Source organism: Morone saxatilis, unplaced genomic scaffold (assembly GCF_004916995.1).
Source record: "Morone saxatilis isolate NCDOM2014 unplaced genomic scaffold, NCSU_SB_2.0 Contig20, whole genome shotgun sequence".
NCBI lineage: Eukaryota > Metazoa > Chordata > Actinopteri > Moronidae > Morone > Morone saxatilis.
In genome coordinates this window covers 10,256,256-10,280,218 of record NW_023339763.1, presented here as the reverse complement: position 1 = coordinate 10,280,218, position 23,963 = coordinate 10,256,256, and the positions used below count along the sequence as shown (strand labels likewise).

Below are 23,963 nucleotides of genomic sequence, written 5' to 3'. Positions count from 1 at the left end.
TGTGTGTGTGTTTGTTTGGGGGTTTGTTCTAATTTCGTGCTATGATTTGAGACCACTGGCTTTTTTCACCCACACAGACTTGTTACTGAGATGCATATTTAGACTTTATAAGAGATGATTTGTAACTGCAACTTTAAAAGTGCAACTATAACTATATAACTATATTTAAAGCAGCTAAAACTGAAAGTTTTTACAATAACAATTTATCTAATCACAATGGAACAGACAAGACAATTCTCCCCTCAACTTTACAGACCTTTATAGTGAGTTTCAACTGTCCGACCAGCAACTCTACCATTTTTGTTCACTCTCGCCGCTCTAACAGTGTTGTGTTCAGACACAGCAGGCAGCTTCAATTTTCAGGACAACCATCAACTTTAAAACCCCGAGGCTGAGTACCAGCTTACCAGCTCAGACACCCAAACAGCAGACAGAACAGTTTAGAGACTTAGCTGGGTGAATCATATTGGAGCATTTAGCGGAAATCTTCCTCAGGAGTTGGTAAAGACCATAAACAGAGCAAAAGGAGAGTGAATATTGGACTTACAATACACCAGGTTGCCAGAAACAACTCCATATGAATGTTAATGTTGATTCATCTGCCCCCAGGCAGCCAAAAAAAAGGTGTTATTAAAGACAGGATGTCTATGAGGCTGCATATACATGATAGCATGAATGGAAGAATAAGATATCCCCCATCACAAGCTCTATTAGATAAAAAATAACCGAAAAACACAGAAAGGGCAAAGACAAGAAGCCCCAGCAGTTTGTACATGACAGTAGTCAGAAAATGATAAAGTGATGTTGACAGAGACCATTGAGTGGCACAGACATAATTAAAGATGTAGCAACAGCACTATTTTTACAGTAACACGAGGAATGCTTCGTGTGATGAAATCATGAGACAGGTTTAGTGCAGTTTACTGTCTGTCAATGTGTAAATGTATGTGCTTTACAGTAATATCACAAACACTAAACGCTTGTACTTCTTTTTAAACATGGGTGGGGATGATGTTAATCACTCATCTAGTCAGCTGTGGAATATAGCCATTGTCTGTTAAATAACAAGATAGCAACCACAGTGTAGGGCTACAGTAATTACACGTTACTAAACCGTATTACACCCTAATGTCGGCCTGTGTAAACATAGCCCTGTGCTGCTGCTTATTGTTCCTGAGCTGGTGCAGAATATGATTTGTGTCCTTGTGTTGCAGATCATCCTTTCTTTGTCTCCTTCTTTTTGCTGTTCTGTTCTTCCTCTCTCCCCTGTCAGGCTATTTCTGATGCCACTTCTGACCCCTTAACACACATACCACATGAACACATGTACACACACAGCCCTCTTTGCTATACTTGAACACTGATACACTGAAACTTGAGACAATATTCAGTATAAACTATTGGTATCAATATTCTAAAGAACATCTGCAGGTGTTAAAATGGTTGTAACATATTTTGAGTTGGCTGTGAGCACTATGAAGTATTATTACGTACTGGTATATTATTTGGGGTCTATGTGTGTGTACGTGTCTTCTCTTGTGAAGGGGGTTCCTTCTTCCTGTCAACAGGCACGCCTGACATTCACATAGATTAACGTCACATGACCCTGCAGCTTCCAGTTTTACTTCCTGTTCTGCAGAGGGCTGAGAAAATACAATAGGAACGCGTATACACATTGCAAACACACTATTATACATTGTGAAGCCTAATTACAGCTGCATGAATACACACACACACACACACACACACACACACACACAGTGTACACACATTCACAGCTTTACCAATGCATGTTGATAGACGGACATTAATACCATGTGTTCACAGCCATCTGCAGAAACACTCACACACAAACACACACTCACATCCGTCCCTTGCCTTTGACCCCAAGGCAATATTATTCAGCAGTGACAGTCATAAGACCTCATGTTCTCTCCCACTTTGTGTGGAGACATTATTTAATGCAGTCCGAGCATTTATTGTCCATGTGGCACAACTCTGTTGAACTATGTTTGTATGTTTCTGTAGGCAACCAGACAAGCTAAGGGTGGTGTGGACCAGGAGGAACAGACGCATGTGCTCAAAGGTAAAACCAGTGAAGCACACACACAGAAGTACACACACACACACACAGTCTCACTATGTTGTTTGTTGTGCAGCTCCACAGTTGGCAGCCTGGAATCAAGAACCCCTACAGAGGCATGGTGGTGTGGCCTGTCCCAGAGAACATCGACATCTCTGTTACACTCTTCAAGGTACCAATACCAGAGCACACTCTTTACAAACGCGTACAGACAGGTGGAAAATTAAAGGAAAAACTTACTGACTGGGGAAATATAACAAATTCAGATGTTTCCATACATGACACGAGGGCTCACTGGAAGAATAGTGTTGTTTGTCCCTCCAGTAGAATTCAGAGTACTTCATTAATCCCAAATGACAGCGTTACAGCAGCCAAGTCACACAGGAATCACAAAGCAAGCAAAAAACAGCATATAGTCCATAAATAAGAAGATAGAATAATACAAACAAATAACTAAGAACATGACTGAATTCAAATGAAAAAACTAGAGCCTGGTAATATTTTGCACATGTTAAGTGTAAATGTGTTTACTTGAATTGCATAGGGGATTGTATTGGGATTAACTATATATACATATATATGTACACAGACTTATGTACAGGTATGTGGTAAACAGTTAGATAGGTACATACATGGATAATGGGCACAGATGATGTTTATTGTTTGTTTTCATCTCTTCAGGAGGTCAATGCTGATGAGTTTGAGGACAAAGAGTGGACCTTTGTTATTGAGGGTGTAAGTATTTCCTGACTACTTGGCTAAACATCTGTTTCTTAAATTAACCAAACTGAATGATTTTCTAAATTATTTGGTCTAATTCTGGCCTTTTTTATTTATTGCTACTTTATACTTCTACTACACTGTATTTCAAAGGAAACACTGTATATTTTTCTCCACTATGTTTGTTGCTATGGGCCTTTTCTGCATTATGAGTACTTTTACATTTGATACTTGAATTAATTTTGTAATGGAGGATTTTTTATTGTGTATTATTGCCACTTCTACTTAAATAGATTATTTAAATAACTCCTCAGGATTCAAAATACTATAGCTACATATCATGGTTGTTTTATTTGTTGGTCATGTAAAGGAGAACAAGGGGCATCGTAAGGTGCTGGCATCAGCAGACATCAACCTGAAGCGGTTTGCCAGTCCGACGCCAACCCAGACTGACCTGACACTGAAGCTGAAGCCGCTGTCCGTCAAAGTGGTGGAGGCCACGCTCAAGCTGTCACTGTCGTGTGTCTTTGTTCGTGAGGGGAAAGCCACGTGAGTTATTTTTTTCTTCTGCTTCTCCTTGTTTACCTATTACCATTAATACTATTATCAAGTGTATTTAAAGGTCTAACAAGTTTTTATTATGTTTGAATTTTTTGGGAGCTGTCTTACAATGTCAACAATTCTTAAAAATCTTCTTAAAAAAGTTTAACTTTTCTGTTAACATTGGAGGTTAATAAATGAAGCCTCAGCCATATTTGATTTACTGAGCATATTTTTCATCATACGTGTTTTCTGTTTCTAGAGATGTCATGAGAGCTCTGATGGTGGGATAAATGTTTGTTCTCATGTTCCTCAGGGATGAAGACATGCAGAGTTTGGCCAGCCTGATGAGCGTCAAACCCACAGATATCGGCAACATGGACGACTTTAATGAGAGCGATGAAGAGGAGGACAAGAAATCTGTCACTGCTACAGGTAGGTCAGGCTTACACAAACACTGCTTCTTCCCTGTGATCCTGAATTATTTCCTTTGACATTTCTTCCTCCTCTTCCTACCTTTTCCTCTCTTATTCCTTGTCACCTCTTCTGCTTTACTCTTATGTCTTTTCTGGCTCTTGCAGTAGTTCCACATACTCTAATTCGCCCCAATCGCCCTGCTCCCCCTCCACCCGACAAGCGAAACTCCACTGGACTCACTCTTCCAGCCTCAGGTAGCTTGCTCCTGCCCTTTCTTCCTGTTTGTTTCTCTTGCCAGAGAGAAGGAGGTGTGACCAGGCACTCCCTGTCTCCTTGTTTGTTATTGGGAGGTTGGGCAGTTTATATAACAGCATTTCACACACTCATTCCATGTGTTCTGCATACCACATATTTCTCATCTAGACATGAAAAGTGTTGTTGCGTCCAGACATTACTGTACCAACATAAAAACAAGTCTAACAGCAACTCAAATCACCGTAACCCCACCATGACATCGGACTACTTGTCCCCAATGGTGGAATGTAACTAAGTACATCTACTCAAATACTGTACTGAATTACAGACTGCAAGTCAAACCATCAACTGTCATTTAAAATTTAAAACATCTGACTTAGCATGCAGACATTACTAGTTTTTTACATACAACAGCATGTTATATTTTAAATTCAGCCAATTGAGGTCTACAGTTGTCTTCACATAGAGTAAAATAATCAGGAGGAATGTAGAGCAGGCGACATTAAATGGGCTATAATTGCATTAAAGTTTCATATTTTGTTTGTGGTGTTGCTCAAAGAAGCGACTCATGTGATTAACAAAGGATCCTCATGACGCGGTTTTGCGACATGGGATCCCAATAGTAATCTAATTTTGAGCATCATTTCATTTTCATTCTCATTTCATGACATTTTTCTTCTGTCTCTTTCATCATTTCTCTTCCTGCCAAAATCTACTTTCACTGATCCATCCTATCATCCATCTATTCATCCAGCCTGTGAACGTGATGGCGGACCTGCCGTCCACTCCCGCCCCCCTCTTCCCATCGCTCCTCGCCCCTCGCCCCGGCGCTGCCGACACCCCTTCGCCACCGCCCCTGTCCAGTCAGAGATCCAACCTTCCCCTGGCCCCTCCCCTCAGCCCTCACCCAGATCCAAGCATAAAAAATCAAACAACCCTTTTCTAGATGAGGCTCTTGCTTCTTCCGACGCACTACCTAATCCTCCGAGCTCCCAGGTCACGGCACCTACTCCCTCGTTTCAGAGTACCTCCTCCGTCCTGCCTCTCTCTGATGTGTCTCCTGCAAATCCTCCGCTCCCCAAATCCTCCCAGAATCCACCTTCTACCCAAAACACTTCCTCTTCCCTCAATTCTCCAGCTCCCAAATTCTCAGAATCTGTGTCTATTTCAGTGGAGCCCTCTTTAACAATGCCCTCTGCCCCCCTGAATTCCTCCTCAACTACTGCCTCGAAACTGTCCTTAAAGCCCCCCGAAAGTACCTCATTAACTGCCAAACTTCCCTCCCCTGCTGTGTCATCACCCATAAATATCATAACATCATCCTCCACGGCTCCCCAAAAGTCTTCTCTCACTGTATCCACTACTCTGACCCATAAAACCATCACCTCCCAGCAACTCCCATCCAAATCAGCCTCTCCACCAAAGACCACTCTGTCCTCTGAGCCCCCGTCCGCTCACCCTCCACTCACCCGGACCCTCTCTCAGCCTCCGTCTCTTCCCAGAATCTTCCAGTCAGGCTCAGGAAAAGGTATCGACAGGCTGGCTGGCACACAGGCACGCTGCATGCTTTCCACTAACTGATTCCTTATGTGTGATGTTCTGGTCTGACCTTGTTTTCCGCATGATTTAGCTTAATGTTACTTAAAGTCAAACACGGTATGTACAGTACTACTATATACAGTATGGCTGGCTGTGAGGAAGATCTATGCATCATCAGATTGTCAGAATAGAGTTAAATGTTTGGTCAGTGTTGTAATACCTCAGGCAACAACAACAAAGCAATTAAATCCAATTTTCTAGTGAATTAAACCAGTGTACTCACAAGTCCAGGAGGCAGGGAAGGTTGAAGATTTTAGATCACACCATTATGGAGGTATCCAAAAGTTAGATCGTTCAATAACCAACTTGTGTTCAATTCTTGATAAAACAGTGTTATCTGATATAACACACTATCACATGTTGTTACTCAGTGTAACACAGTCAAAAGCTTGTTTTGATCCACACTTACAGACTTCCCTACATCTTAGTGCCACGTTATTCCTAAACGTTTTCCTAAATGACAAATGAGCACTAAAACTGTCTCGGCGCACTACCACCTGTTGTATATAGAAACATCATATAATATATGATGTGCATGCATTCTAACAATGCTTGTAGTGCCATAGCCGTAGCTTAATCAACCCACAATTCACTATTCAAAATATATGTAAAAACTATTGTATGTATTTAAAATGGTTATTAATTTAAGATAAACCATTTATTCCATAAGTATGTGCTTAACTGGCTCTTCTTCTGCAGACTATTAATTTTATATACACATAAGGAAATGGGAGTGAATTACACAGCAAGTACTGAACATTAAGAAAATTAAGTATTGAATTTAGCCTTTTTAATAATATTGTAGTAACAGCACTTTGATTACTTTAACACCACCATTGTTGGACAGCACTTTACCAAATAGAGCCAAGCTGAAAGTTGCTTGTCACTGTTGAGATTGCAGCAAACATGTTTGTTCCTGACAGATATAGATCATTTCTGTGGTGTAACACAATTACTTAAATCCATGCTATAAAATGACGCTGTTCCCCTTTCACTCTTTATATCGGTTTCTCTTTATTCCTCTTTTGTTCATCACATTTCTTTCCACCATCCTCAGTCCCTGTTTCACATCAACGGTGCCCCCCAGAGGTTCAAACTGAAGATGATCTTACTTCAACCTCTGGTTTGTCTCTACTTTGAGATGCCAATTTTAAAATCTTTTAAAATCTCCTTTTCCTCTCTTGTCTTTTCTCCTTCCTTCTGTTTGGTTATAATGTATTTCATCTTCTGTCCTCTCTATAGGCCGTTCTCACATTTTCAGACCTCAGATTGTCAAGTCAATCGCCCGTCCCTCCTCTCCCTCTCCTTTTTCCGCTGACGTCCCTCCTCTTACGTCAACACCTCCTCTTCCCAAATCTCACCCCTCTATCTCAGAGTCAGGTAACTAATGACAAAAGTACAGTTTGGTAACTCATTTCCTAGCGTCTCTTCTCTCTCCTCTGTCTTCTCCCACCATCATTCCTATAAATCTGCTTCATCTAAGCTCTTTTTATTTCCCTCTCCACCTCCTCATTCCTTTCCTTCCTCTCTACTTTCCTCAGGTGCTCAAGGGGCGTGGCTGGCATCTGGTGCTGACATCACCCCTGTCCCTCTGCTGAGTAGTCCTGACCTTGATGCTCTCTGCGACCCCATGGCTCCGGCCCTTGCTGCCTCCCTTCCATGCTCTTCACCCACTCGCTCCTCTTCTCTTTCCACCTCTGTTTTATTCTCCTCTCCTCAACCTCAGCTTGTTGTCTCTCCTTCTGCTCCTCCTGCTAAGATCAGCTCCTGTCAGTCAGGTACACCAGCCAACTAATCAAACATTTTCCTGTCAGTGTTTATTTCAGCCAAGACCATTACCTCATGCTCTCAGACATGTGGAAATGTCTGAAACAACCACACTTTCTTTCCTTTCTTACAAAGATCACTCATCCTGTAAAAATGAATTGTGACCTTGCTTTTGCTCTTTATAGGCTCAACGTTCCCCTTCACTCAAGTTGGCAAGGAAACAACTCTAAGCCGAGGCGAGGGATCTCCTCAACATAACCAGACAATGGCCAACATCAGAATATCTAACCAGGCAATCACAGCAGCCCAGGATTCAAAGGCAGCCATCACAGAAAACAAAGCTGAACCAGCAAGGATCAGGTGAGGTCATGGGTTGATATTACATGAGTGTTTAAATTTAGATTGCTTGGTTTGGATCCTTTGAAGGTATGTTTGGCTGTGTCAAAAAAAAACTGTGTTGTCAGACTACAGAGGTGAAGGAGTGACTTGAAGACTGGGTGCAGCCCTTGCAAAGGGATCATAGATCACAGATGACAAAACTTGTTTAAAATAAATCAGAATATGGGTCAGAAAAGATGAGGAGCTATTAAAAAGCCAGGAAGATGCAACCAGGAGATGGTTAGCTTAGCTTTGCATAAAGACAGGAAACAGCAAACCAGGCTCTGTCCAAAGCTAACAAAATCCACCTCTAAAATGCATTAGCAACACATCATATTTTGTTTGTTTAATCTGTACAAAAACTAGGAAGTCACTGCACACGGCCAAGAAATCGTCTCACACATACGTCCCCAAACAATAAGATATAAGTGTATATTACTGAGCTTTAGAGGTGTTGGTTGGTGGATTCTGTAACCTTTAGACAGAGTTAGGCTAGCTGTGTCCCTTTGTTTCCAGTCTTTATGCTAAGCTAAGTTAACCATCCTGCTGGTGGTAGCGTCCTATATAATATATGGTGGTATCGATCTTCTCATCTAACTCTCTGCAAAAATGTAAATAAGCGTGTTTCCTTAAAATGTCAGTTGCACTCCTGTAGATTACTCTGAATAATGTAGCAGTCTCCCTGCTGTTTAATTGACAACATGGCCGTTATGACATGTTTGAAGACAGTGCATCACAGATTGGGAAGAAAACATAGAGGATCGTCATTCCTCTCCCAAACCTTTTTTTTTTGTCTTTTTATATTCTATATTTTTCACAACAAGAAGGCAACAATTTACAGTAATATAATAAGGATTTCTTCGTATTGATCAGCACAATATCAAATTCATCATGGCCCAAATGATTCAAAGCTAACCCACTTTAGTGCTGACTGAGGCAAACCCACTTCAGCTTGCTGACACTTTTGTGGTTGTGTAACAGTTTATCTGTGTTTGTTGATCAAGGGTTGAGAGCCTTGTAGATCCACTGTTTCTCAAGGCCTCACGCTGCTTTGTTTCTGGCATTTGTGCTTTCTTGATGCTAACGTGCTAACAGTTGCTGAGTGTTTTGTACCCTTCTTCCTGTTGCACTGACCTTGCAGTTAGGGATGGGAATTGGTATCAAAGCCATTATTTATTCTGCTTATCGGTTTGATCCTTTATCAATTCCCTTATTAATTTGTGATAAATTGTCTAAAAAGTAGGCCTACACATGTTTTCGCGGAACTGTGTTATTATCTCTGAGTCTGAACACAGTATAGAAACAGAGTAGGCATGCATGTGATTCAAGTGTGCAAAAGCTCCTGTTTTTCACAGCTGTTTAGTTTAAAACAGTCATTTTCATTTAGGTTTTAAGACAAACACTGCTAAGCACGCCTGAATGGCGCTCATGTTATTATAACATGTTATTTCCCCTTGGGAACAGACGTGTCACTTAGGAAGCAGTGGCACTCGTGTGTAAAATACATGGCATTCCGGGAAGTAAAGCCCATGTTTCGTGGAAAGATGTTTCAACATATCGCTGGTGTTTCCACCCTTACTTGAAATTACGCTTTTACAGACATTACAACTGCACTGTTCTCATTATTCTTTGTGAAATGAAGCCACGCTTTGGACTGTTTCTTCCTCTTCGCCGTGACTTATCCTTGTTGCAAGTTTCCTGCTGCGTAGACACATGAGCTCGATGTCATTGTTTTGCATTGTGTGCAAAAAATGACGAGCATTGATAAAAGGAATTTATAAGCTTGGAGGCATACGGTTCTGATGGATCAGACAATTTGGAACCGGTTTTCATCTGGAACCGGTTCTTGATTCCCATCCCTAGTTTTAGTACACAATGATTATCATTATGTAGCCTGAACTCTGGCCTGCCTGTTTCCCCCCTAATCACCCCTGCACGCTGTGAAAACTCACCCACTCGTCACGTGAGGCTGACCTCCAATATTTCTGTCCCCAGTCCTGCCCAGTCAAGTTCAGAGCTGATAATAGCCCCGCCCCCTCCATGGCCCTTCTCGTGCTGCGAGATCTCCACCCCTCAGCAGCCCACCACTACTTTTGTGGCGGCATTTATCACTCCTAAGAAGCCAAATGTTCGGGGGGGTAACGAGGTGAAAAAACCAACCCATGAGGCGCGGGGTATTATTAGCGCCTTTAAGGCCGAAAAGCCACCACTGGCACAGCCTGAGCCCGAGCCCGACTTTGACGACATCATCTTTGAGTCATTTAACCAGAGACAAGAATCAGGGGGCTTGTTTCTGGAAGAGGATGACTCTAAGAGGGATACTATCAAAAGGTGTCCTCCAGGGTGAGTATTTATATTCACAGATAAAATCAAGAGAACATAAAGAAATAAGGTTTGAACTGGAAATGTGAACTGATGGTGCTGATAATGGTAAAACTCACACACAGATTCAGGTTTAAGGAATATTGTTTATCTGTTCTGCAGTCTTGAACAGAAAACCAGTGAAAAGGCCTCTGGAGAAAAGCAGTTAGAGGGAGCAGCGATGGAGAAGGAGGTAAAGATGAGGGCAGAGCAGGAGAAGCAGAGGGGGAAAGAAATCCTTAAAAAACAAGATGACGAAAAGAGGAGGAAGGAGGAAGAGCAAAAAGTCGTGCTTATGAAGCAGGAGGAGAAGAGAAAACATGAAGAAGAGAAGAAGAGATTGTTAGAGGAGGAGAAGAAGAGATTCTTACAGGAAGAGGAGGAAGTCAAGAAGGAGAAGGAGAGGAGGAAACGTGAGGAGGAGAGACTCCTGAAGGAGAAGAGAGAGAAACAGGAGAAGCTGAGGGAGGAGGAGGAGGAGGAGAAGAGGAAGCTGAGGGAGGAGGAGGAGAAGAGGAAGCTGGACGAGGAGGAGAGGAGAAAAAGAGAGCAGCAGAGGAGACTCCTGGAAGTGGAGGTGGGAAAGGAAAACCTTAGGAGGGAGGAGGAGAAGATACTTGAGAGAGAGAGTTTCTTGAGAAAAATGAAAGAGGAGGAGGATAAAAAGAGGGAGGAGAGGAAAGTGTTTGAGGAGCAAAAAAGGAGGAGGGAGGAAGAGAAAAAGAGGCTCCGGGAAGAAGAAGAGAGGAGGATGATGGAGGAGAAACGCTTGAAAGAGGAAAGAGAGAAGGAGCAACAGAAATTGAAAGAGGAGGCAGAGAGAAGAAAGAGGGAGGAGGAGGAGAAAAAACATCTACATGAGGAGGAGGAGAGAAAAATAAAAGAGGCAGAGAAGGAGAGGAAGAACAGGGAGGAGGAAGAAAGGAGGAAAGAAGAAGAGAGAAAGAGGAGGGATGGGGAGGAGAAGAGAGTCAAAGAAGCAGAGGAGAGAAGAAAAAGGGAAGAAAAAGAGAGAGTACTAAAAGAGGAGAAGGAGAGGGAGGAGGCAAGATTAAGGGAGGCAAAAGAGAAGGAGAGACTCTTAAAGGAGGAGAATGACAGGATGGAGAAAAGACGTGAAGAGGAGGAGAAGAGGAAAGATATACTCTTGAAGGAGCAGAAAGAACAGGAGAGGATGAAACGGGAGGAAGAAGAAAAGGAGAGACGACTGCAAGAGGAGAAGAGAAGGCAGGAGGCAGAGAAGAAGAAAAAGGAAGATGAAAGTAAAAAGAGGGAAGAGGAGAAGAGACTTAGAGAGGAGAAAGAGAAAGCACAAAAGAGAATGAAGGAGGAAGAAGACGGGAAGAAGAAAGAGAAGGAACAGAATAAGAAGCTTCTGCAGGAGAAGGAAGAGATGGAAAGAAGGAAGAAGAAAGGGGAGGAGGAAGACAAGAGGAGGAAGGAGGATCGAGCGACTCCTGTCTGCAGTCTGGAGGTCAACAAGTCAGACGAGGACAAGCAGAAGATGAGAACTCTGGTTTCTTCAAACATACACACCGACGTCTCTGCTCCCAGCTTCACACAGCTGACCCCAGCTATTAAAGATCCCGCTCCCCACCTCCCTCCTCCAGACAAAACCAGTGTTACCTCACAAATTCTCAGCCAATCAAAAGACAGAGAGACGACCCTTCAGTCAGTTGATAAACCGAGCTCCGCCTCCATAAACTCCAGTGAGCGGTGAGTTACACCACTGAGATATAAAAAGATTTCACTGTGGGTGTTGATTTCTTTTTGTTCTTATACTTCAAGTGGCTGCCACCTGCTTCCTTAATCAGAAAATAAAATCAATCAATTAATCATTATCAGCTTTAAAAAACTTTTGTTACTGTGTTTCTGCACTAAAATGTTGGGCTGAATCGTTCTACGTTTCTTGTTTGATTATTCCTCTTTTTGTGTGGTGATTGTTTTGTGACTCTCTGCTCATATAAGACCTAATTGACTATCTATGGGGTAGGGGTGGGCAGATTGATCCCACAGTATTGATAATATCAATACAAAATCTTGTTTTGAGTATCAATATTAGCTAGATTGATACCAACAAAATGTCTTCTTAGTGCTGCACTTTTTGCTTCTCTGCTGCTATTGTGTATAAATGCATTAGATCACACAATAAAACATTGACATTGGTGTTGATATCAGTGATCCTTGTTTTATTACTTATTACGTATCAGATTCTTCCCCTTTCCTTTTTTTATGTTTTCCTCTTTCTCTCCCCTTATTCCAGTCTGGGGCAACCCTCTCCCTTAATGGAAGGTTCATTGTCAAACATTGTTGTCCCAGAAAAGCAAATACGTGCTACATGTACTCCACCTGGCATCCGCTCAGGCCCCACTGTTACATTAGAGGTCTTGACCTTGGTGCCACCTCCAGAGAGGCTGTCTGATGCAGAGGTTCCACTATGGAAAGTGCTAGAAGGGAGAAGTGGGGAAGATACACCTGAAAAAATCTCTGCCAAGGAGGGTACAAAATCTTTGTGCAGAGGGTAAGAATGGATGAGGGGTCTGTCTATCTGCTTCTCTGCTTTATCTTTCTTTCTGACCATCTGTCTGTTGCTTCGCAGATGCTCTGGCTTATTTATGATGTAAAACACATGTAAAACTGTAATGGCTGTATCTTTTTTTCCTTTCTACTAGCTCTGACAGAGAAGATGTCGCTGAGGTGGTCACTGACACCCCTGTCAAGCCGGAGCAGCAGCCAATAACAGCAAAAGACTCAGAAACACATCCCATAGTCCAACCTCCTGCACAACCCAGCGCACCGCCAGTTAAAGAGAAGCCCAAAGAGCCAGAGGGACCCAGCGTGGAACCAGCACCCTCACCCGAGGTTTCCCCCAAACCAGTCGGCGAGCGTGCAGCTTTGGCGCTGGAGCCGCTGCAGCCCTCAAAACCAGAACTAAGACTGCGGCCGGAACAAGTTCTCCAGCCATCAGGAAAACCACAACAGGAGGAAGCAGATGAGGAGAAACCAGCCGAGGCCGTGGCTGGTGGTCCGGAGGGTTTCGTCAACAATAAGGCGCCAGTGTGTGAAGCAGAAAAGCAGCTGTGGGCGACTGTTGAGGAGACCACAGCGGAGACAGGAGCGGAAGGAGGGATGGAAAGTAGTGAGAGCACTGAAGAGAAGGATGAGAAGCAGGAGGAGGGTGGTGTAATAGGGGGGTGAGTCAGTGACGGTTCCTGTGCTGCATGGCATGACATGTCTGGCGTTGCTCACAGATCATCACATACAGACATACAGTCATACACACCTGCACATGTACTGACTAACGTTCATCTGTTGTGCTGCAGTCTAACCAGTGCTTACTTAACAGCTGCAGTTAACCTTAACTGTTGCTGTTCTCCTCATCTTAACCTCTGTCTATGCTGTTAGACTGGTTCTTTAAATGGAAATGATTTGATGACAGCTTTTCAAAAGAGTAAAATGTGTGCGTGTTTGTTTGTGGGGCTGCCTGTGTGTATGTGTGTTTGTGTGTGTGATAGTGCCCAGAAAAGTGCAGAGGCAGATGTGTGTGTTGCAGCGCAGCAGATGGAGGTGCCTGCTGGCTTTATGTCAGCAGTAGTCGGGGTGTTGTACAGAGGGTGAGTCTCCCTGCCTGCCTGTCCATAAAACTATTTGTCATGGTGTGAGGCAAAGTTTCCATAGACCAGGCTTAAATACAGTCAGGAAATAGCCAAATCTTGTCAAATACAATAAAATATTCCTCTAAATGTTGCACTAAACAGTAAAAACCCCAAAGCATAGCATTATTACTTATCAAATATCCCCAAAAGAGGGATAACATATTACATAATTAAACAAGTAATATAATAATAAAGAGTTTAGACTCATCAAATGTATTAATTAAAATTATGATCAAATTCTTAGCATATAATTATATCAAAAGTTGCTAAAAAGTTGTACACCCATTATTATTTAATAATGTCCAGGAAATGTATCAGTATGTTTTTAACAATATTCAAATGACTTATCATACATTTTATTAATTTATTTAGAATTTTATTACATTTTGATGAAATATTACTCTATTTCCATGGCAGTGCAGTGCAGAAACAGTTTGTTGTTTAAAACGTGCACTGTAGATAAAACTGTAACCATTTACCAGAAACTATAATACATCGTGCTGTTGATCCCAGTGGTTGATCTACCATCAATATTGGTTATAATCCACTCAGTGAGCTGCTAATGTCAGTGTGACATATTTATTAGCTAGCCGTGCATCTTGATGAGCTGATCTGAGATCTCACCTGCATGGCACCAGAAAGTGTTAGCCAGTGGTGATGTAAATGCCAGTGGGCTTGCTCTGTTGTGTACTACGTTGGGGAAAAAAGTGTAGGGTGGTTCTCAGTGCAACCAACAATGAATGCTTCCTCTGTGTCCTTTGGACAAGCACCAAAACAAAGTCTGAGAAGGAACTACTTAATCATGCATGCTGTCTGGCTTTCTGTCTCACTGTTTGGAGCCTGCTGAGGTCATTTTAGGGTGAGATCCATCTCAGAGTTTTCCTGTCCCCCGTGTCTGTCCCTTTAGCTATGAGACAGTGGCCTCCATCCTGCAGACAACTGGATCCACTGATGCAGCTCATCCATCCCACTCTGCAGACCAACCATGCCTCCTTATGATTAGTGAAGATGAGCCATGTTTACGTGAAGTAGATGCAGAGATGCTGTATTTCTCTGAGCCAGATGACAATCCACTCATTCCCATTGGTGTGGACAATTCACCACCCACAGCCTTCTCTGACACAAGAGAAAACCGGACAGAATTAGTTCAGAAACCATGTTTGCCCTCACAAGGGCTAAGTCTGGTGGCAAGTCTGAGACTGGCAGCTAGTGAGCAAGAGAAGGAGAAAGAGCTGGAGTGGGAGAGAAGGGAAAAAGAAAGGATAGAAAACATGAAGAGGGAGGAAATAGAGAGGGCAGAGAGGGAGGAGAGAGAAGAGGCAGAAAGGAAAGAGAGAGAGAGGGTGGAAAAAGAAAAGGAGGAGAGGCAGAGGTTGGAAAAGGAGAGAGAAGAGATGGAGAGGAAGGAAATGGAAAAGGACGAGGAAAGAAAGAGGTTGGAAAAAGAGAGGAAAGAGCAGGAGAACAAGGAAAGGGACGAGAAGAAAAAGGCAGAGAAAGAGAGGGCAGATGCGGAAGAAAAGAAAGCAAATGAGGAGAGGGAGAAAAAGATGGAAAGGGAGAAGAAGAGAAAGGAGAAGGAGGACGGGGTGAGGCAAAGGGAAGAGGATAGCAAAGGAAAGAAACCACAGCAGAAACAAGATATAATTTCTTCAGCATCCCTGCAAAACAAACAGGAAGTCACAAACAACCAATCAAATGACTGGCCTCCTCTGAGGGAAGTGGAATTGGATGACATTGCATTTGATGGCAGTCTACAGGCTGATGAAGACCTGTCAGAAAACAAGTCTGATCCCAAAGTAGTGAAAACGATTGACACTAATAATGAAGCCAAACTGATTTCGATCAGTCCTGCTGATTCTGTCCCTGCAGCCAGACCAACAAACAAGCTCGACTCCAGATCAGTCAAACCTGAAGACTCTGTAGTCGCTGTTAAGAAAGTCCCGGATAATCCCATTCTGAGATCAGTTAAAAAATCCAACCTGAAATCTGGTGCCATTCCAGTATGGTTGAGAGAGGAGGAGGACGAGGAGGTGGAGTATGAAAGAGGACAGGAAGATCTTGGCTCCATCTGGCTGGCTGAGCTGTACATGGAAGGGGAAGCGGGGTGAGTAAAGGGGGTTAAAAGGGTTAAATAGCAGCAGGGAGAGAGAGAGGTGAGTAACTGGGAAAGAGCTGGCTATATGAGAGAGCTCTGCTTGTTGCCTCTTGTTGATCAGAGGACTGTGCCTGTGTGTTTTTGTGTATGCTTCCTCCAAAAACTGAGGCTTGACTGACTCACTATATCTGCAGGGAAATGATAATTACTAAGCATTACTACAGCATCCTTCATTTAGTGAGGGTTTGGCCTTTTCCTGCAGGTCTTTCTCAAGAAAGGGTTGTGAGTCATGTACCGTTCTTCTCCCCCTCAAACAACATCATTACCGTGTTGTTTGTAAAGGAAACTTGGATTTCCTCTTCACATCTCACTCCTTCATCTCGGAAGATTTGAGCAAATGTGCACCAAGCATGAAAAAGGGGAGAAGGTCGTCACTGTCTACATGACTGACATCAAGGAGAATTGAGAGACTCTTTGCATTTGTTCAGTACTCATACGTAGCATGTCAAGTAGCATGGATGAATGGATTGGTTTGGTAATTGGATGTTGCAGTTCAGTGGAGGCTGGGGCCTGTTTAAAATCGGTGTTTTCGCTTTGGTTGAGTCACATGCTTATATGTCTCTAACTTGTCGAGTTTGGTATAATGTCACATAGCCAGACCTCTGTCCCATCAGACTTGTGGAAATCTGGGGAAAATCTATGGCAGCTTTTTTGGGAACCTTGAGGTTAGCTGAATTTAATAAAAGCACGTCTGGAGAGTTTTTGTTTCAAGTAAAAACAAGTGTCCTTTAATGAGCGCCATGCTCTACTAAATTGGTTTAAAGTATGGCAACAACCAACTGTGTCTTTTCTAAACAACTTATGCTTGAATTGCTTCCGACTTTTGTGAGATTAACAAGACAGAGCTCTGGCTACTTGAAATGAATGATCTTTTCTTGCCAGAGGCGAATGGAGCATGACAAGGACATTGCGGTTGGATCTGCTGCTGGTCAGTTTTTTTACTTCAGCCTTTAGGTTCAGCCCTGAAATCAAATTTTCTGTCCTCAGCCCAGGCCTCCCGTCCCTTGCTGTTACCCAGACGCCCTCCTCACTACCTTCCAGTGAACAAACATTTTACCAGGGCTCAGCCGCTAGTCAGCCAAATGAACCCGAACACCCTTTAACCAGTCTGGCTGTCCGTCCTCATCCTAAACCACCTTCGGGGTCTGAGCAAGAGGAAGGAATCACTCAGACAACTAAGGTCAAACCTGCTTCCCAGTGTAGTGGGGTACAGCCAGTGAACGGACAGAAGGATGATGTCACAAAAACTGGTCCCAGCCTGGTGGCAGCAACCAATGAGGAGGGAGAACTTGTTCAATCATCAGTGGTTCCCTGGCCTCTCCCTCCAAGCACAAACACTGCCAGCATACACTCTGACAGCAAACACACCAACACACACACCGATACCAAGATCGATAAGATAAACAATGACACAAAAATGTCAGAAATGGCTACAGACTCCAGTTTGAGCATTCATACACAGACACATACCCCTGATCTCAACATTGTCACCAAAGAACAACAGCTCCAAGAGGAGGAGAGGCTCTTACTGGCTAAAATTCATCTGATGACAGGCGATGCATCCCCAGTCTCTGGCCCTCGCAGTATGAAGCTCCTCATCCCCGACCCCTGTGAAATTGACAGTGACACCACAGAGCTTGTTGATCACAGTCAACACTCGATTATTCCCTGCTTTGATACTCTGCAGGAAATATCACTAACTGAGGCAGAAGAGACACTGGCCAATGAGCTGGAGCAAAAGAAAGAAGCAAGAGAGGAGGATGTGTAAGTCAGCATGGGTTGTCAACCTGTGCTGCTCTATAAAATGACATGCCACTGAGGCTTTCTTTTTATTTGTTTGGGTATGCAATATGCAGACTTGAGACTTGAGTCAGACTTAAGTCAGAAAAATCAGCTCTTAACACTCGATTCCCTAAAGATTTGACACTACTTGAGATTTGAGAGCAAAAACATTAAAGTACAAAATTCTAACTTGGTAAAATACTCCAAAAAATAAAATAAGACAACAATAAGCAGACATTGTATAGCTACACTCAGTGGATGTGGTGTCAGCTAAGACTTGCTTACAGCCATGCTAGCAGCTCTGTGAGGCGGTACAGTCGAACCACTAGTGCTTTGAGCTAAATGCTAATGTCAGCATGCTAACATGCTAAATGACAATGCTAGGTTTAGCAGGTATTGATGTTTACATACCATGCTTATGTTTGCTAATTAGAACTAAACACACACGTACAGCTGAGGCTGATGGGAATGTCATTAGTTGTGTAGGTATTTGGTCATAAACCAATGTGTTAGACACATTCAAATTTTGACCTGAATATGGCACTGGATGAAAAGTTAAGGGATCATCAAACTTATTACAATTCCTCCTGAAGGGGACGTGAAAGTCTGTACTGAATTTCACAGCAATTAATCCAATGGTTGATATTTCATTTAAAACCACAAAGGTCAACCTCATGGTGGTGCTAGAGTGAAAGTCAGGACATCATCAAATTCAGTAGGATTCATCCTTTTTTATTTTCATAATTTTAGTGTGGACTGTGGTGGTGGACTGACTGCCAGACAGCCTGTCAGACCGACATCCATAGAGCCATGCTGCTAGAAATACTATCCACACAGCTTAGAAAGCAAAATGTTCAAATGTGTCTTAAGTGTTGAGACTTAACTTTGACTTGTCTTGGCTTACTTGAGATTTGACTTGGACTTAAAATCTTAAAACACCTCTGGCAGAATGTGTGTGTGTGTGTGTGTTTATGTGTGTGTGTTGCCACCTGAGTGCATGGGCGATGCCACGTAGTTTAAAGAACTGCTGCCATGTCGGACAACAATTTGGTGAATCTGCTTGGTTCTTAGGGGATTAAAATATTGACGAAACAGCATAGACCTGTGTTGAGTCAACGATGCTGAAAATATAGGTTCCCTGTTTCATGCTGTGTTTCCTATCATCCCGTCTAACATCAAACCAGTGCTGCAATGCTGTTGTGTCAGCAAGCTTGCACGTCTCTCGCTCGCATCTACGAATCACTGGTAACAATGCTGATCCTAGGCTGCTTGGATGATCTCCTTTCTTCCACTAAACAAAGTAAATCTTTCTGTTCATCACTTTTCTTTTCTATTGTTTATGTCCTATTTCCTCTTAGGCTAAAAGGCAAACTGGTCGACGTCCCTCATGGTGCAGAGAAGAAACCACAATCTCAGCCAAAAGACACCTCCAGCACAAACACCAGTGATAAACAAACTCTTCACCATCACTGTGAGATGAATACATCTCGACTTCCTACGTTAGCAGAAGAAGAAACCTCTGACCTCAAGACCCCTGATCCAGTTCCAATGGTAAGAGAGGAAGCTGATGGGAAGGATGATGCAGCTGAGGTAAATATTCACAATACTGATGTGCACATAAACTGCCATTTGAAATTACAAACACACACATACACAACCACCATCCTCTTCCTCTCTCCTCCTCCAGGGCCTGGTGAACTCTAGCCAGTCACTGCTCCAGTGGTGTCAAAACATCACCAATGGGTACCGGGGGGTAAAGGTCACCAACTTCAGCACATCCTGGAGAAATGGCTTGGCCTTCTGTGCCATCCTGCATCACTTCCATCCAGACAAAATGTACGGCATACAAGCACCATAATCTCTTTCTCAGCTTAAGGCAACTTTCTAATTTTGTTTCTAGTTATGTAACTGATTTCGCAATGCATTTTTTAACATGACTCACCGTTGCTGTAAGATGTTCATGTTCTAAACCATTCATTTAGAGTTCAAACAATACATCAATTGGTTAAAAATGTATTGCAGATAGGCTTCTACTTTCGATTTCATATAAATTAATGTCTTTGGGTTTTAGGTTTTTTTTTTTAGCATCTCAGTTTGTGTTCTGTGTGATTGTAAAATAGTAAAAGGCATTCTTAACTATTTTATGGCATTTTATAGAGCAAACAATAAATTGATTAATCGAGAACTAATAATTTGTTAGTTTGAGCCCTACATAAATTAAATGTTGTAAACCTGCTGTAGGTATGTTCTCATTATTTTATTCCTTGTTTTTGTCCGTTTAGAGTTTTTGATCAGTTGGACCCTCATGACATCAAAATCAACAACAAGAAGGTAAGGACGAAGCGCATGCTAATAAATTATATTTGTGTTAATAGTTTACTATTTAACAAATATTTAAATAGTCCAGAATTCCTTTGCTAGAATACAGAATAATTTCTATTTAATAATGTTCGATGTTGTTTCTGTTATTCTTTTAAGATAGTTGTTAATACATTCACCCAATTAATGTTTCATCTGTAATCGAGGCGGGTGACATGGTATTGACTCCTAGTCAGGGCAATATATACAGTGACGTGTTAGCTATTGTTGGCTAAAATTAACCTTGTTTGACATACAGTTTGTTTCTTCACTGATGATGTCTTTCTTTTCTGATAACTTAAGGCGTTTGATGGTTTCGAGGCACTGGGCATCTCTCGTCTGTTGGAGCCGTCAGACATGGTTCTTCTGTCCGTCCCTGACAGGCTCATAGTCATGACGTACCTCAGTCAGATCCGCTCGCACTTTACCAACCAGGAGCTGAGTGTGCTGCAGATAGAGCACAACAGCAGCCAATCCAGCTATGGCCTCGCTCTCTCAGGTCCTGGTCCCACTAATGACGACGCTGCCGCTTTCTGCATGGCCAGACTAAATGAAGGAGTGAGCTTAGAGGAAGGAGGAAGCAGCACGTTGGTCGTCCCGCCACCAAGGACTAAACGACTGCTTAAAGGTGTCCGCCTCTACTTCAACTTTTTTATGCTTACACTATATTTAAATCACTGTACACCTTAATGATAATTTCTAACGTGATTCATCCCATCTGTCTTGAGGCTAATTTTAACCTTAACTTCAGTCTTATGGATCTTTTAGTGGGTTCATCACAAGACATTGTGCAGTCAAACTCACTTAAGATTCTGTCCATGCTGTGATCCATGGAAATTTGAACAAAATCTGATATAAAAACAAGAGACAAATAATGAAGTGAAGCAAAAAACCAAGTCAGAAAAACAGAAAAGAAAAGAGGAAAGGGGAAACATTAGTGTGTCTCCAGGGAACTTGGGAATGTGAAGTAGCTCAGTTTGAGCTAAGGAGGAGGATAAACAAATCATTAAATCAAGTTTACAGCACCTCAATTAAGATTCTAGTAGGTTTCCCAAGGTTCCCAAAAATACCAAATAAGTCATGCTGAATTTGATGGAAATGTGTATAAAATGATGCAGTTTTCCATTTGACAGAATGGTGCTGCCATAAACATGGCATTTTGAGATATGAGTACCTCTCTCAGTTTAAAATGTATTGATATAATTTCAAAGCTCCTGAAAGGCCCTGAAAACATATGTTATCTTCTTCTTACTGAAAAGGTCCTAAATGAATACATTTTATGCCAAACAGCTCTGGTTATTTCAGATGAGAGATCTCATTGAGCAAAATAATTGAATAAAAATGTGATGACAGTTGTGGGATTGATTGCTTTTGTTGGCCATCAAATCTGATCACACTGCACCCGCACACTCACAATGAATGATGTTAAACTCTTAATAGATAATGCCTAATGATGTTAATTAATAAGTGGATGATTATGATTGTTGCTTATTTGGTCTTTAAGACTCAAAGTGAGGTCATTGTTGTTGTTGTTTTTAGTGGAAGAGTCAATAACCCCAGTCCCACCCCCAAGGTCGATTAACAAAGCAGTCAAATCTGGAGTGGCTCAGGTAACACTTAATTTTTTGTGTTTTTAAAGCTTCAATATTTTTTTTCACCTGGAGAAAAACACACACACTCTTTATTTACTGGATGTGTGATTATGATAGTTACTGTGAAGGTTTCATGTTTTTTTTTGTCCAGAATGAAGACACAGTGACTGGCTCTACAACAGAAATCACTAATAATACAGGTGGGTACCTGAAGCCTGAACAATAATCAGATATTTTAAATATTTTTTCAACTTACAATCTTCTTTTTGCTCTCTTTTGTTGTATGTGTGTGTGCATGTGTGTGGGTCTATGTGTACAGAGTTGCAGAGCTCAGCTGAGACCCAGCTTCCCAAACAAGAAGAGGAAACAATGGTCAGTTATGTGTTCCTCACTTAACTCCTCTTATCTTATCTACTTATTTTCTTTACCATCTCCCAGGTCAAATCAAATAAACACAATTAACATGACTGAATCATATCTGCTTTGCCCTTGTAAAAATCAAAATAAAGAAATTATTTTAATATATAATATATATATATATAATAATAACATCTGCATTCACAGCTTGTATTATCTCTTCCTTTTGGCCTCTCTCTAATCTTTTGACCTTCTTCTTTTACTTGTCGTTTCCCCAACTCCCTCTTTCCTTTCATCTCCTTTCCCCTATTTCCTCTCTTTGTGGCTGTCTGCCATTGTCTTGTGTATGTTCATGCATGTGTTTGCATGTATGCATGTGTGCGTGTGTGTGTGATGGGGCTTGTGGTCAGTGTCTGCAGGACACCAGCCAGTATGTGCTGAGTGAGTTGGCAGCGTTGGAGACGGAGCAGAAGCACATCGACAGCAGAGCCGCTGTGGTGGAGAGACGACTGCGAAGCCTCATGGAAACAGGTGAGTAATCCACAGAAAGGACTCAGGAAGCCAGAATAAGAATTGACCAGTAGAGCATTTAGTTAAATAGATTCAAACTGGACGCAGTAGATTTATAACAACAACATCAAATAGCTCTACTTCACTGGGAATCAACATATATTTTAAATGTGTTGTGCAGTGGTGGCAGTGTGCGAAATATCCACCAACAATCGGGTGAAGCCATGCCATGTGTGCACTGCACGTAATTCCAAAATAAAAGCAGATCATATCATGCCTGTCATTCTCCAAAATAGACCTTTTTCACAGCAGCCATTTTGACATGAACACAGAAACATGTAACCAATTACTAATTAAGGTTATATTCCTTTCAGGTCAAACAGAGTCAGCGTGCTGCTATTGTGCAAGTTGGCTCACTGGATGGAACAGAGCCTTAATTAGTATCATTTGTAGCACCTGTGTTTACCGTACTATTTCATGTCAAAGTGGCTGCTGTGGAAAAAGGCCTGTTAAACCTACATGCCGTTAAAAAAACAAACTTTAAAATAAGTCTACAAATGTAAGGGCATTTATTATCTCCTGAAAAAAATCCATGCACCTATAAAGGAGCAACACAACAAGGTGAAACACAAACTGCTTGTTACCTGAAGTTGTCCCAACATTATTTTAGATATATATGTCTATTTAAAGACATAAATAAGACTTTTGCTGAACCTCAGCATTAAAATTGATTATTTAATATATATTACTTAATATATTTTTAGTTTGCCTTTCAACATGCAAATACATTTTACAACATGGGCAACTGGAAAATAATTATCTTCATTTTTGAGACATTTTTGTATTTGTGTTAAGCTTTCAGAGAGCCTGAGTGTGCCTGTATTTTGCACACTTGATGGTGTAGATTTTCTACGACAGTTGTAAACAAACTGTCAAACTTCTTCTGTTTACACAGGAAGCGACCGTGATGAAGAGGAGAGACTGATCCAGGAGTGGTTCACTCTGGTGAACAAGAAGAACGCTCTGATACGCAGACAGGACAACCTGGAACTACTGTAAGACCTCTCACACACAAACAGTAGACACATACAAATATAATACACTCTTCCTATCTGTCTGACCGCTGGCTGTGTCTACAGGCAAGAGGAGCAGGATCTTGAAAGGAGATTTGAGCTTCTGAACAGAGAACTTCGGGTCATGATGGCTATAGAAGGTTAGTAACCAAGACTGGCAGTATTCAGATTACTTAAGTAAGTAGGCAATACCACAGTGTAAAATACTGCATTTCATTTTAATGTGTTAGCTGGTAAATGTGGAGCTAATGTAAACAATTTTACTGTAGGGTAGTTTAATCTGTACAAATGCATAATATCTTGTGAGATGAATATATGTTTTGTATGGAAAATTGTAAGATAGTTGTTGCCAGAGTA

General features: G+C 41.9%; 1 protein-coding gene across 8 annotated transcripts in view; it reads left to right on the top strand.

The window, feature by feature from the left end:
• ehbp1l1b (EH domain binding protein 1-like 1b) overlaps positions 1-23,963 on the top strand; it is a 28,545-nt gene that overhangs the window by 2,551 nt on the left and 2,031 nt on the right. The window contains exons 2-26 of one of the 8 annotated variants that reach the window (XM_035666570.1): positions 2,029-2,086; positions 2,160-2,255; positions 2,765-2,818; positions 3,174-3,352; positions 3,660-3,778; positions 3,928-4,014; positions 4,770-5,543; positions 6,672-6,737; positions 6,857-6,994; positions 7,156-7,392; positions 7,567-7,741; positions 12,793-13,314; positions 13,636-13,734; positions 14,684-15,883; positions 16,922-17,698; positions 19,075-19,306; positions 19,404-19,552; positions 19,999-20,047; positions 20,378-20,702; positions 21,614-21,684; positions 21,818-21,866; positions 21,986-22,038; positions 22,443-22,554; positions 23,489-23,588; positions 23,673-23,746. In XM_035666570.1, the coding sequence (XP_035522463.1) occupies positions 2,029-2,086; positions 2,160-2,255; positions 2,765-2,818; positions 3,174-3,352; positions 3,660-3,778; positions 3,928-4,014; positions 4,770-5,543; positions 6,672-6,737; positions 6,857-6,994; positions 7,156-7,392; positions 7,567-7,741; positions 12,793-13,314; positions 13,636-13,734; positions 14,684-15,883; positions 16,922-17,698; positions 19,075-19,306; positions 19,404-19,552; positions 19,999-20,047; positions 20,378-20,702; positions 21,614-21,684; positions 21,818-21,866; positions 21,986-22,038; positions 22,443-22,554; positions 23,489-23,588; positions 23,673-23,746 (5,795 nt within the window). Of the gene's footprint in view, positions 1-2,028; positions 2,087-2,159; positions 2,256-2,764; positions 2,819-3,173; positions 3,353-3,659; positions 3,779-3,924; positions 4,015-4,769; positions 5,544-6,671; positions 6,738-6,856; positions 6,995-7,155; positions 7,393-7,566; positions 7,742-12,792; positions 13,315-13,635; positions 13,735-14,683; positions 15,884-16,921; positions 17,699-19,074; positions 19,307-19,403; positions 19,553-19,998; positions 20,048-20,377; positions 20,703-21,613; positions 21,685-21,817; positions 21,867-21,985; positions 22,039-22,442; positions 22,555-23,488; positions 23,589-23,672; positions 23,747-23,963 lie in introns of all 8 variants that reach the window. The other 7 variants (XM_035666569.1, XM_035666572.1, XM_035666571.1 and 4 more) reach the window with 7 other exon arrangements.